Source organism: Chaetura pelagica, unplaced genomic scaffold, assembly GCF_000747805.2.
Source record: "Chaetura pelagica isolate M959 unplaced genomic scaffold, ChaPel_1.0 scaffold316, whole genome shotgun sequence".
Classification (NCBI taxonomy): Eukaryota; Metazoa; Chordata; class Aves; order Apodiformes; family Apodidae; genus Chaetura; species Chaetura pelagica.
Window position 1 is genome coordinate 121,274 of NW_009953497.1, and position 11,663 is coordinate 132,936.

Consider the following 11,663-nt stretch of genomic DNA (forward strand, 5'->3'; position numbering starts at 1 on the left):
GGGCGTCACAGGGGGCGGGACCAGCGCGACCAGCGCCCTCCTGCGGGCGGGAGGAGCAACCGCGGCCGGGCGGGGGCGCTGGGACACGGAGTCGGGGGGAAGCGGGAACTCTGGATTGTTGGGAAAATAGTGGAAGGGCTGCCCAGGGAAAGGGTGGAGCCACCATCCCTGGAGGTGTTTAGCAGGTATGTAGATGTGGTACTGAAGGACATGGGTTAGTAACCCAGCGGTGCTGGGTTAACTGTTGGGCTTGGCGATATTGAAGGTTTTTCCCAAAAGAACAATGTTGGGGCCCTGGCTGTGCTGAAAGATTATGAGAAACTTTAGATGAAAACATCAGGCAGCTGGAGGAACAGGGAAGGTCATTCTCGTGGGAACTAGTGAGGCTCTGGTATGTGTAGTAATCAGGTAGTAAGGTAAACAGGTAAAGGGCTTAAAGTAGTGACCAATCAAAAGGGGAATGGGGATGTGTGAACAATGTATATTAACCAATTAAGAGCTTTACTTTGCTGGATGGACAGCCTGCACACTGTCCTGAGACTATATAATCTGCACGCAGCTAAATAAACTTGGACTGAACTAACATCACATTGGTGTGCAGTATTCATTCCCAGCACGCCACAGATACGGACCACGGCAGAACAAGGTTGAGGGCAGAGGGGGCAAGGCTGGCACCCCCGGCCCGGCCAACGCCGCGTTAACAGGTGTAGTGGACATGAACAACTCTGCAAAGGACTCCACGCAGGTCAGTGTTCAGACACCCAGAAGGTGCATTTTATTGCAAAGAAAACAAAACCACAACCCTGTTGCTCCCAAGGCCAGACACAAGTGCTTCTAAGTGTTCTCCGGCAGCAATGCCGAGCAGTGGCCAGAGCCTGCAAACAGTTTAGGTCCAGCAGGAACAAGGGTGTTGAGAAGATCAGCTGGGAGCCTGGCTGCCAGCTGAGAAAAACACACAAGGCTTTTGTGAGCCAGCACAGATGAAGGTGGCTGTTGTCACTGACTCTGTGAGCTGTCCCAAACCCTATGTGAAGCACAGATGTGCTCCTGCATGGCTGTGAAGATGGACAGGAACAGACAAGCTGCTGAGAGCACTGGCTGCTGTGGGATCCTGCTGCTATGCTCCAAGGTCATCCTGTAATAATCCATATGATAAAGTACCTCCATTCCATACTGCATCCTTTGCCAGAGGGATCCTTACGGTGTTATCTTGAACTGTATTCTCAACTTGCATTACATACTCCACTGGGTCATTTCCCATTGTTTCTCTACACCCCACGTACCACAAGGCTGTCTGCAGGATGCCAGCTTCAATCGTGTGTTGGACTCCACATTACAGGTGCTCTTCTAGACATCTATACAACATCTGGGAGTAAACTGCAGCTTGGCTATCCCAGCCCACATCTGGTCACCATCCCACAGAGATGGAGAGTCACTCTGGTCTTGGCCACGCATCCAGTTGATGCCATCGCCAGCATTCCCCAGGGTGCAGATCTCTTTGCACCTGATGCTCTCTCTGAAGAGCCTCCTCTGTTTCAAGCCAGAGCCTCTGGTTTCTGACCAAACACCCCAAGAAGAAAGGGGGCAAGTGGAGGAGAAAGGCAGAAGATGGAGCTGAGACCCTGTATTGTAACCCAGGGCCTCCAGACCATTCCAGGGAATGTCCCATCCCATTACTTTGGGGGGGGACACCCTCACATCATCCATCCCTTATGTGCTTGGTGGGAGCCCCTCTGTTCACAGCCCCCTGCAAATAAAGCAAGTCGCTGTTCTAGGCAGGTCACAGGAAACAGATACACAGAGCTCAGAGGTGGGTAAAAAAAAAAGTCCTTTCTTTCAAACTTTTCGTCTCCAATTCCCAGCAGCCACCAGGTGTCAGTGCGATCAAATGTTTGGTAGATGGGACTACAGTGAAGTCCGAATAGGTGGAAAATGGTTTTTCAGGAATCACTTTGTCTCCTGCATCTGCTCTGTTGCCTGGCACACTGCCCTGAGAAGTCCAGCTTTGACAACTTTGTTAAAAAGAAGTTTTACTACATTAAGGAGATAGAAAAGCTTCCTGTTACAAATGCTAAGACAAAGTTCTCTTCTTTAAATCCTCCCTATACAGAGCTGGAAACCCAAGCACTGCCCGACAATGAAGGTGTGCTTTCAAGAGACTCTCTACAGTGCTCCCCAGTCTGCAGAGAAGTTTCCAGAGTTCCCCAGTTTCCAGAGAAGATCCGTGTCTGCAAGGCTGGCAGGAGAGGGACAACAGTGCAATCGACTTAACAAGATCAGCCTAGTGCAAAAAATTATACAGAGAAAAAGCAAATGGTAAAGGTATAAAAAGTATCACCAGACTAAAGTGAAATACTATTAACCAGTAGATTTCTGGAGCTAAAATGAGATCATACAGTCAGGTGCACCTTGTCAGAGACAGCAGAAAATTGTTCTCAGCCTCATGACAGCCACCTTGAGACTCTCAAGATCGCCTGGATGCTCCAGACACATGAGAGTACTTGGCAGCCTCTGGAAAACCTTCAGGCCATAAAAAGCCAGAAGAGCAAATCAGGAGAACTTGCTAGCTTTTTAATAAGTCTGCATAGCCCCCTTGTTGTTTGTTTTAAAGTTTGAAAACTTCACACTAGATCAGCAGGTGCTGAGCCCAGTCAGAGCATTGCTTTATCAGCACCTTGTTGCTTCTCTGAATCAGTAAAGAGGAGAGACAAGAGGGCAGCAAAGCAACTCCTAGCAATGAAGTGCAACAAAGAAATGTTCTGTGGGTGAAACAATTCACATCTGATTGGTGGGATTATCCTTTTAATAGCAACTGGGCATTAAAAACATATTAAGATTATTGGACTAAGAAACACTTATATGGTGAACTGACTAAAGGCCACAGCCAGGCCTCCTTATGCTAAGTGCTATACAAACTCGAATTTTAACTCCATGCTTTACTTTACTCACCATGACAACAAGTTGCATTTAACCCTGCGGGTCCCAAAGTGCCATGAACAGAGGGAGCCACTGATCTTGTGCGGTTTAACTGCACAGACCCATCCAACTCAGCAGGAGGGGTGGTCAGAGAAGGGCCATGTGTGGCTGTCCACATACACGGACTATCCCCCATTATGAATTGCTGGGGCAGGAGAGGGATCTCCTCTGAGCATCTCTGCAACCCTACCAACATGATACAACTAGAGCTGATGGTCACCATCTCCTCCGTGACACAGGGAAAGGTATGGAGGCAGGACAGACACACTGAAAACTGGAATCTGATTGGAAACCAAAGGCTACCACCCTTCTTGAACACCTAACAGACTGTTGTCAATGTGGTCCTACAGTGAGGTGATCTGTGATCCAGTTTGTATGCAAAACGCTATGCAAAATGAAACAACAGACTCTTGTACCTTGACTTTAGGCACTCGCATCAGGGATGAACATGCTAAAAATATCTATACACACAGGGATAGATTTACAGGCTTGGCATCAGGCTGCCTATCTGGAGTCTTTCTGTACAAAGGTTCCCCTAAAGACCAAATGCAAAGCTGCAGCTTGCAGTAAGCAAGCATGCAGATCACCATAACAGAGAGGAAAGCTGTTGCCTCTGGCCAAAGCAAGTCCCTCAATCCTTCGATGACAGAAGAAACAAATGTTCTGGGATTTCAGACTTGACAGTAGTTCTGAGTTTGGGTTTAGGCAGGGCTCAGAGAACAATTATGCACATTCACGTGCCTTTCATCACAAGCCTCCAGAGAGCTGGAGCCTCAAAGTTGCCTGAGGCATGCCTGAGACAAGTTCATTGGGGAGCTCTTAGATCTGATTCTCATCTCATCTGCACTGGCTTTTACACTTGCTTGATTTTAAAGATGTTACCCCAGTTTACACCTATGTGACATTAAACGCTTCCCTCCCTCCCCCAGGCAGGATACTGAAAAGGAAACAAAGGACCAGAAAACTATTTGAATTTGCATTTTTCTCCGTTTTAAAAGTCTCACATTGTCTTTACACTGATCTCAAAAAAGACCAGCTGAAACCAAACTATGGTGAAGAACTGAAGAGGATTGAAGAAGGCCTGCCAGTTGAAAACTGAGACAAGGGATACTTTGCTGCTGATTTCACAGGCTGTTGCGTGAGAGGCAGGTACATTCCCTTTTTGAGGAACTCTCCAAACTAAAGCAAAATTTCCAGCTTAGATGCTGCACCATGGCACCAAATCCTCTGCAATCAGTCAAGGAAGGGTAAAGTGCTCAAAATTTGGAAACTCAGCTTGGAGTTGTGGAGCTGAAAAAGGGAGTGGGGCTATTTGTGGTGCGAGGAGAGAAATGAGATGACAGCAGGATGTTTTCCCCAAATGTAAACATCAGCCCAGCTAATTAGCAGCTGAATACTAGAGCACTAAAAAAAATAAATCTTTTCACACATGGAATGCAAATTCTGCTCAGGATATTGACTGAGCCTTGACTCCCCTCCATCCAGAATGCACACATTTTACTGCACCTGCAGGGACTGAACATGATCTCAATGTCAGGATCTGGCTGCTGTATCTCCAGGTGCACTGCCAAAGTGAATTTACTCCCCAGAGATGGACTCTTGGTGGCAGACTTTGTCTCACCACCTTGCTTCTCAAGCCCAGCCACTCTCAGACACTACCAAAGAGCTTCAGTAAGTGCATTTAAAGGTGATGAAAGTATTGGTGCTACTGACAGGAACACACACAAAGACCTACACACCCACCCCTCCCACTTCCCTCCATCCAGTGATCCTCCTGGCTCCAAGCTTCAGATGCGTGCTCAGGACTTCCATTGTGAAAAATTGCACAAACACTTGACCTGTCTCAAGCCTTTAAGAAGTTCCTGAGAAGCGACCTGATCCCATGGTCCATAGTCAAGACAGGAAAGAGACAAGTGTATTTAAGGGGTTGGTTCCTTCCCTTCTTTTTCTAAAGATGCGTGTCTTCCTCAAACACATCCACATCCTCGCTTGCCTGCTTACTGATCAGAACATCCCAGCTGTCGGGGCCGTTGATGGTTTTTCCACCATTCACGCTTGGCTTCTTCTCCTGCATTTCTGACTGGCTGTCACTGGCTACATCCAAGGTGGGGTTGTCATGGCAGCCATTCTCAACAAAGCGCAGCTCCTCACCATGCGACTGCAAAGGGGGAGAGGAACACAAATGGAGACAAAAGGACAGGTCTCAATGCTGCAGAAGAAGCACAATCAAACCAGGCTACCAGGGTCACCAAGAACATTGCAGGGTTAGTGGGAAAAGGTAAATTTGCTCCTAGGCCAGCCCTCCCAGTGAAAATGAACCGTCCTGAGCACAGCAAGAGACAGGTGTGCATCTCTCCCACCCCTGAATGGGCTCTCTTGCTGCTCCAGCTGTGTAGCCAGCTACATTTCCCCCTGTCCACTTACTAGACAATCTCCCTCTTAGCTTTCCAATCCCCTCCACCCCAAGGGGTAAGAGTTCAGCCACCTTCCCCATCTGTCCAGTGCTCACTCACCATGTTCTTCATCTTGGGCAAGCGCCTCTGCCAGCAGTTGTAGATGAGCCCCAGTACAATGATGATGGCACAGATAGAGCCAATGATCACCAGTACCACAAAGAGTTTCCCATAATCACTGCGTGTCTGGTTGGAGTGCGACTGGCAGCTTGTAGTGGTTGAGTAATTCTGGATGCCAATCTGGAAGGGAGAAAGGGGTACACTAAATCTGCTGTTCTACAGTCAGGTGGGGTCCTGCTCAGATTTTCTAGGGTCCAAATAAAGAACCATCTCTGTGGGCAGAGGAACTAAAATCCAAGATTGGGGAGTCAGGATGTACAGACTTACATGACTAGAAGGCATTTGATTAAATTTAACACCATTTTCCACCTGACACATCAGCAAATGACAGCAGGCACAATCTTACCTTGATTGCCTACACAAGAATCACACCTATGTGCAAGAAGACAAGGAGGCTTTCATGGCAGAAACTGCTCAAGACTACGAGTACCCAAAACAAACTATGGACCATGGATGTTTATTGAGGCTTTGGTGACTAGGGTAGCAGAGAATGAAACCATAATAAATATGTTTCCTTTAAAGCTCTGGTATAGCAGTCTTTCCAAGGTCTTGATAGTGGACAGCTCTCTGCTGATTCAAAAAGCTGCCTGAGATATGGCCCCTCTGTAGTTGTCATCAAAGCCCAACGTCAGTCCCAGTGACTTGGCAGATTTCAAGCAGGTTACATATCAACTCAATAGTAACTATGACAGGTGTAAGAGAATATCCTCCCCTTCCTCCTTCCAAGTCTATGCGAGCACAAGGTCAGTGCAACGAGCAGTGTTCCATTATTCATAGAGCTGGAGGCAGGTAGTGAGGCTGCTCCAGTAGGACACACCTGGGTCACACCTGCACAGAGAAGTCAAACCTTGCACTGACACAAATCCTTTTTTCTGGACAGTCAGTTCTAGCTGCTGATACTTCAGTCAAACAATTTCTAGAGGCTTGGCTTTTTGCACTTTCTCTGGCATAAGCCAATCAATACAGCACTGAGCACTTAATTTGCTTTGTCTAACTGCATCAGTTTGTTAGGTCAGGGGAACACCTGAAAGCAGTCAGCCAACAAGGCAGTGGCCCAACTCTGCTGCTAAAGTTAGCAGAATTACTCCAGTAGTATAAAAAAAAACCCGAGCAGAATCAGGCCCTCAGTGCCTACATATCCTGTAGGCCTGAGGAGCAACATCAGAGATCATGGGACTAATTTTTCCTCATCTCTATCCTCTTGCAAGCTGACCAGGGTTAGAGGGGAATACGTGAGGGCTTAGAGGCAGCAGGCAGTGGAATCTGGCATCCACTGCCTCTGGTACTCTGCCTGCCCTTGTGTAGGCAGCTGTCTGAAAGAGTGAAATGCAGACTCTGCAGCACCCACAGTGCCACAGGCAGTATCAGAGAAGGGGTGAGACCAAGTATCCCAACAAAATGTATGTATGAAAAGCAGCTTCACATCCAAGCCAGAAAAACAGAATGGGAATAACTTACAGTTACTCCCTTAAATGGGAGCAGACATTTGATGGCCTGGCAACTACCAGAGAGGGGAGAAGGGAGTTTGCCAAGCATCTGACTCATCTGTTTGCCTTCTGTGGGTTCAGCACTCAGACCGAGATACACTCCTGGTTTTCAAGTTGCTTATTTTAATTGTACAGCTAGTCTTAACAAATGGATGCAGGCAGATAGGCTCTTACCTCAGCTAAGCTCCTCTTAACATCCCCCAGTGCCATGAGAACATCTTTTGTAGGGATGACACCTGTAAAGAAGGAGAGATCAGTGCTGCTCTCAGTTCAGGTTAGATCAGATAGATGTACTCATCACTCTGAAATCCCCAACAGGATAGAGGCAGGGGAATACACATTTTTGTTCATTGGTACTTCATGTTAGGAGGCTGAAAGAATGCAAGGACCACAGCAAGGGTACTTCCAAATGTTCTTTAAAGGTGGAAAAAAATCCAGGATCTCATACCAGAGGCACCTAGGTGACCTTCCCACAGCCACAGAAGTTCTCAGGATCTGTGTCTACTCTGGAAGCAAGCAGTAACATCCAAAAAGTCATGGAGGTAGGTGTTTATACTGCCTGATCCAGCCTCTCCATCCAACACAACTTGATCCTGAGCTGCAGCACTCAAGATGTTCTGACAGAGCTCCACACTCAACCCTCAGCAGGTGTGTTTGCTCTGCAGCACACAGATCAAGGGCAAGGTGGCATGTCTGGCACAACAGCTGAGGCTGCAGGAGATGTGCTATGACAGCTCCACTCCCAGAGGAAGACAGCTTCAGCCAGGGAGCCACCATTTCACTCTGGGTCACCCCTTCCTGGGATGTTCCTTCCTCACAGCTCCCAGGATGCTCTCCAGACAGGGAGGATTTAGAGGCTGAGGCCCATTTCTCCCTTCACTTGCACAGCAGTAAAGAGAAGAACTGAACAAAAGCTTGGTTATTCAGAGCAAAAAATACTTTGGTTCCTGCAGTTTCTAAACTTGGGGTATCATCCAATCTGACTATGCTGCTTAAGTTCAGACCTGTTCTCTTCTCCAGGAAAGGGGATATCCCCTCTCATGATGGCATGAAGGTTTTTGTTTAGAAGATCAAATGCTCAGCAAAGCCGTTTCAATGGCACATGCTCCAGCCATGTTGGAAAGGCTTGGGAGAGATGCAACGATTTAAGGCACGGATAAAGCAAGCATCACTTAAATGTTAGCTCTGTTTTCCTGTCACTGTGGGGCATTTTAGAACATTGCTGGGTTATTTTCATCCAGGCCACAATGTCAACATTAGAGGCCTCTGTCACTAAGTAGGCAGCAGAATAATCCCCCTACCATGAGGGGATTACAGAGATGATAAAATGTTCAAGCCCACCTTTCACTGCCAGCTTTTGTTTCTTGGGGAACGCAGAGGAGACATTGTCAGGACTGGCCCAGTCTGGACAAGACTTAAGAAGTGTTAAGACATGAACTAAGACCAGGCTGTCATGTCTGGCCATGGCAGCGACCTGCACTGGGGTAAAGCAAATGGATGCTCAAGTGAAAGTAATTCAGGAAGGGAACAAAGCAGAAGGCAAAGCACAGGAGACAGAGCTTTGTGCCACTGGGAAGGGACAAATTAAAAGGCAGAAGAAGTGTCTTATGTTGGCAGTTCCCACCCATCCCTCAAGTCCACTTAACACTGAGAATTGATGAAAATTAAATGGACTGGAGAGCAAAAGCACCTTTCAAAGTAGCTGGCCACCTCCGTTTGAGAGACCCTTTAAATACATCATGGGAAGGCACCTTTGCCCAGCACTTACCCTGTTCCCCTGCCAGAGTCATCAGCAAGTGCTTCTCGTTCTCATTGGGTTTGCTCAGAGAGATCAGCCAGTGGTCCTGTAGTCCATCCGCCTGTCTGGAGAAAGCATCCTCCACCAGTGCCAACAGCTGGGGACCCCTCTCCAACCGAAACTCCTCCTGTCACAGGTAAGGGACCTTGGTGAGCACACAGTGGGAACAGGGCAGCTTGCAGCACTGCAGGGCTGTCACAGCTGCACCACCGAGACCCCTGAACCAGGCACGCCCCAAAGCCAGCAATGCTAAACCTGGTGCAACACTCCCCTGCACATCCCCAGTGCCCCAGGCTGGACCCACACAAATCTCCTGACATACCAACCATCCTCCTCAGCTCCTGCAGCTCCATAGGCCCCACACAGTGCCAAGCCCAACTCCCCTGGCACACAGGCATCCAGAAGTGACATGATCCTATAAGGCAGGATGGAAGCAGCCAGGCTCTGCCCACAGCCAGTGCCACTCAGCCTGACATGCTCCAGCCATCTCTCGCTGGGTTCCTTTGCTGCTTTCTCGCTGCTGTTTTTCTATTCTTATCTCTGGTTGCCATGCCAACCCGAAGGCCACACAGATGATTAATAAAATGGAGAGCTCTTGTTGCCATGGCGATTCGAAGCACTCAGGGCAGGCACAGGCTTGTGTCAAAAATGGCCTAATTGGAAGAGACTGGAGCCTGAACCAGAAGGGCCTGCCATGCCCTGTCTCATCGCATGATGGGTTTCAGCACAGAGAGGCAGGAGCAGAAGCACCAGGATACAGCACATGCTGCTGGGCTCCAGATCACCACCCTGCTGCCAGCCTGCTGCTCTGTTTTGGGAGATGTGGAGGAAGGGGGAGCAAGAGGAGGACAGAGGTGAGATGTTTCTAGTGACAGGGAAAGCAGAGGTTGCAGAGCACTGATAAATTCTCTGTGGTGAGGAAAAGGGAGCTGTGAAGGAGCCTGAATGCACAGGAGCTGAGATAGAGTTCACCTCTACATAGGTAGCCAGGTACCCCTATCAGGTCAGAATCTGCACTCCTCACTTGGGCAAAATTCCCAGGTATATTGAGTGGGAGATGTGCCTAGAGACTGAAGTGACTGCCTTGCCCAGAGCCCATTAGGGAGAATAATGGGCTGCCAGCTTAACCTAGTGATACAGACATCATCCCTGCAGCAGGTAAAAGCCCAGTGCTATGAAGAATATTAAAGCTCAAGGTGCAACCCTCTGTGAGGGGCTAAGCATCCTCCATGCCCCTTGGCTTTTCTGTGGGACTCTGAACCACACCAGGTCAGAGCATCAAAACACAGGAAATATGTGAGGAATCCCCATTCACACTTAAACTACTGCACTTGCAATGCAGATTCTCCTTCAAAGTCCTGAAAATCCAGACAGGACAGGGCTCAGATACAGAAACCAGAAGACAAAAGGGACAGGCAGAGGGTAGGTGAGTTGCCCAAACTGAGAAAATCAACAGGGCTAGGAAACAAACTGTATCAACACTGGCAGAGCTCGATTTCATCTTCAGCCATGCAAAGTGGTAATGGAAGGCAGAGAGCAAAGCAATGTTCATGTTAAATATGTATGTTGACAAGTGTCCTTTTGAATAAGGGGGAGGACTGTGCAAATCATTTCCTCAGAAATATGTTTTGAAACATGAAATCAAGTAGAAAAACAGTTCAGTCCTGCCTATCCCAGGGCCCTGTCTTCTTTCAGCAAGCCATAACTGAGGATTCAACAGTAGAGACATTATTTGGTCAAGAGACGTCTGCACATCAGCTTTTCAAGTCCCACCCTTCCAGTGGTTTAAACAACACAACTGCAAAAGACCACAGGAAGGAAGATACAATGTAACACAAAATTAACAATCATTTAAACTCCACAGAGATGAGAGAAAGAGCAGTGAAGACTAGGACATGGAGGAAACGGCAGTTGGACTCTGGTTTTCCAAAACTGATTTTAAGTTGTAACTGTGAACTGTAGCAGAGATACTTAAACCCTTCAGAGGGCAAACAGACTTTTCATCTACCTTTAGAGCAGTCAGCATGCTTTACTGTGTATAGGAATCCCCCTGTTTTCCCTGTCCCCAACAAGTTCACCTTAAAAAAAGAACCCATACAACCTGTCCCTCTCAACAACATGCCAGTAGTGGAATAGGTCAGTCACAAAACAACCCTGCAGTAACAAAACCAGCTCTGCCAAGAGCAGGAGCTGCAGCAAGTCAGAGAGCAGACATGAGGCCAGAATGTTTCCTGATGAAACATTTCAGTCTTGGGCTGTCAGACTCGTAATAATTTCTTAGAATTATGAAAGGCACCTTGACCCCAGGCCTTTCACAACTGGTTTTTAAGTGCCTGATAAAAAGCCCAGCAGAGGTGAACAAGCTCTTTTACCAGGGATCCACAAGGGGCTCTGGCCTCAGGAATTAACTGCAGCTTTATGGGGATGGATGGACAGGCATTGGATAAGCAGAGTGTGGCTGTTTAACAGACCCAGATAACACACAAGACAACAGGGTGGGGAGAAGAGGCACTTAAGGAAGATTTAGTGACAGATTCTTGACACTGAACGATTCACACTGCAAATGCAGAGTCCTTATTCCTCTGAGCCAGAGAAATACTGCTATATCCTGGAAGGAGAGGAAGGAAGAGGTAGAGAGGAAAGGAAACTCACTCACACCTTAGACCTGCCACATTTCCTATCAGAAAGGGGTCAAAAGTTCTCATGTCTCATGACAATCCAGGTGCTGACTAGCACAGAGTAGCAGCCAGAAGCTGACTAGCAGTCAAAATTCAACATGGGACTGACATGTGCTAGACTTTGAGAAAAATCCTCTCCACCCACTCTTTC

The 11,663-nt window shown here is 47.8% G+C and overlaps 1 protein-coding gene across 1 annotated transcript in view; it reads right to left on the reverse strand.

Moving 5' to 3' along the window:
* Window positions 1-4,924: 4,924 nt before the first annotated feature.
* PODXL2 (podocalyxin-like 2) overlaps window positions 4,925-11,663 on the reverse strand; it is a 25,407-nt gene continuing 18,668 nt past the window's right edge. The window contains exons 5-8 of the mRNA XM_009999301.1: window positions 8,805-8,961; window positions 7,211-7,272; window positions 5,490-5,669; window positions 4,925-5,134 (exon numbers count right to left, since the gene is read on the reverse strand). Of these exons, the coding sequence (XP_009997603.1) occupies window positions 4,925-5,134; window positions 5,490-5,669; window positions 7,211-7,272; window positions 8,805-8,961 (609 nt within the window). The remainder of the gene's footprint in view (window positions 5,135-5,489; window positions 5,670-7,210; window positions 7,273-8,804; window positions 8,962-11,663) is intronic.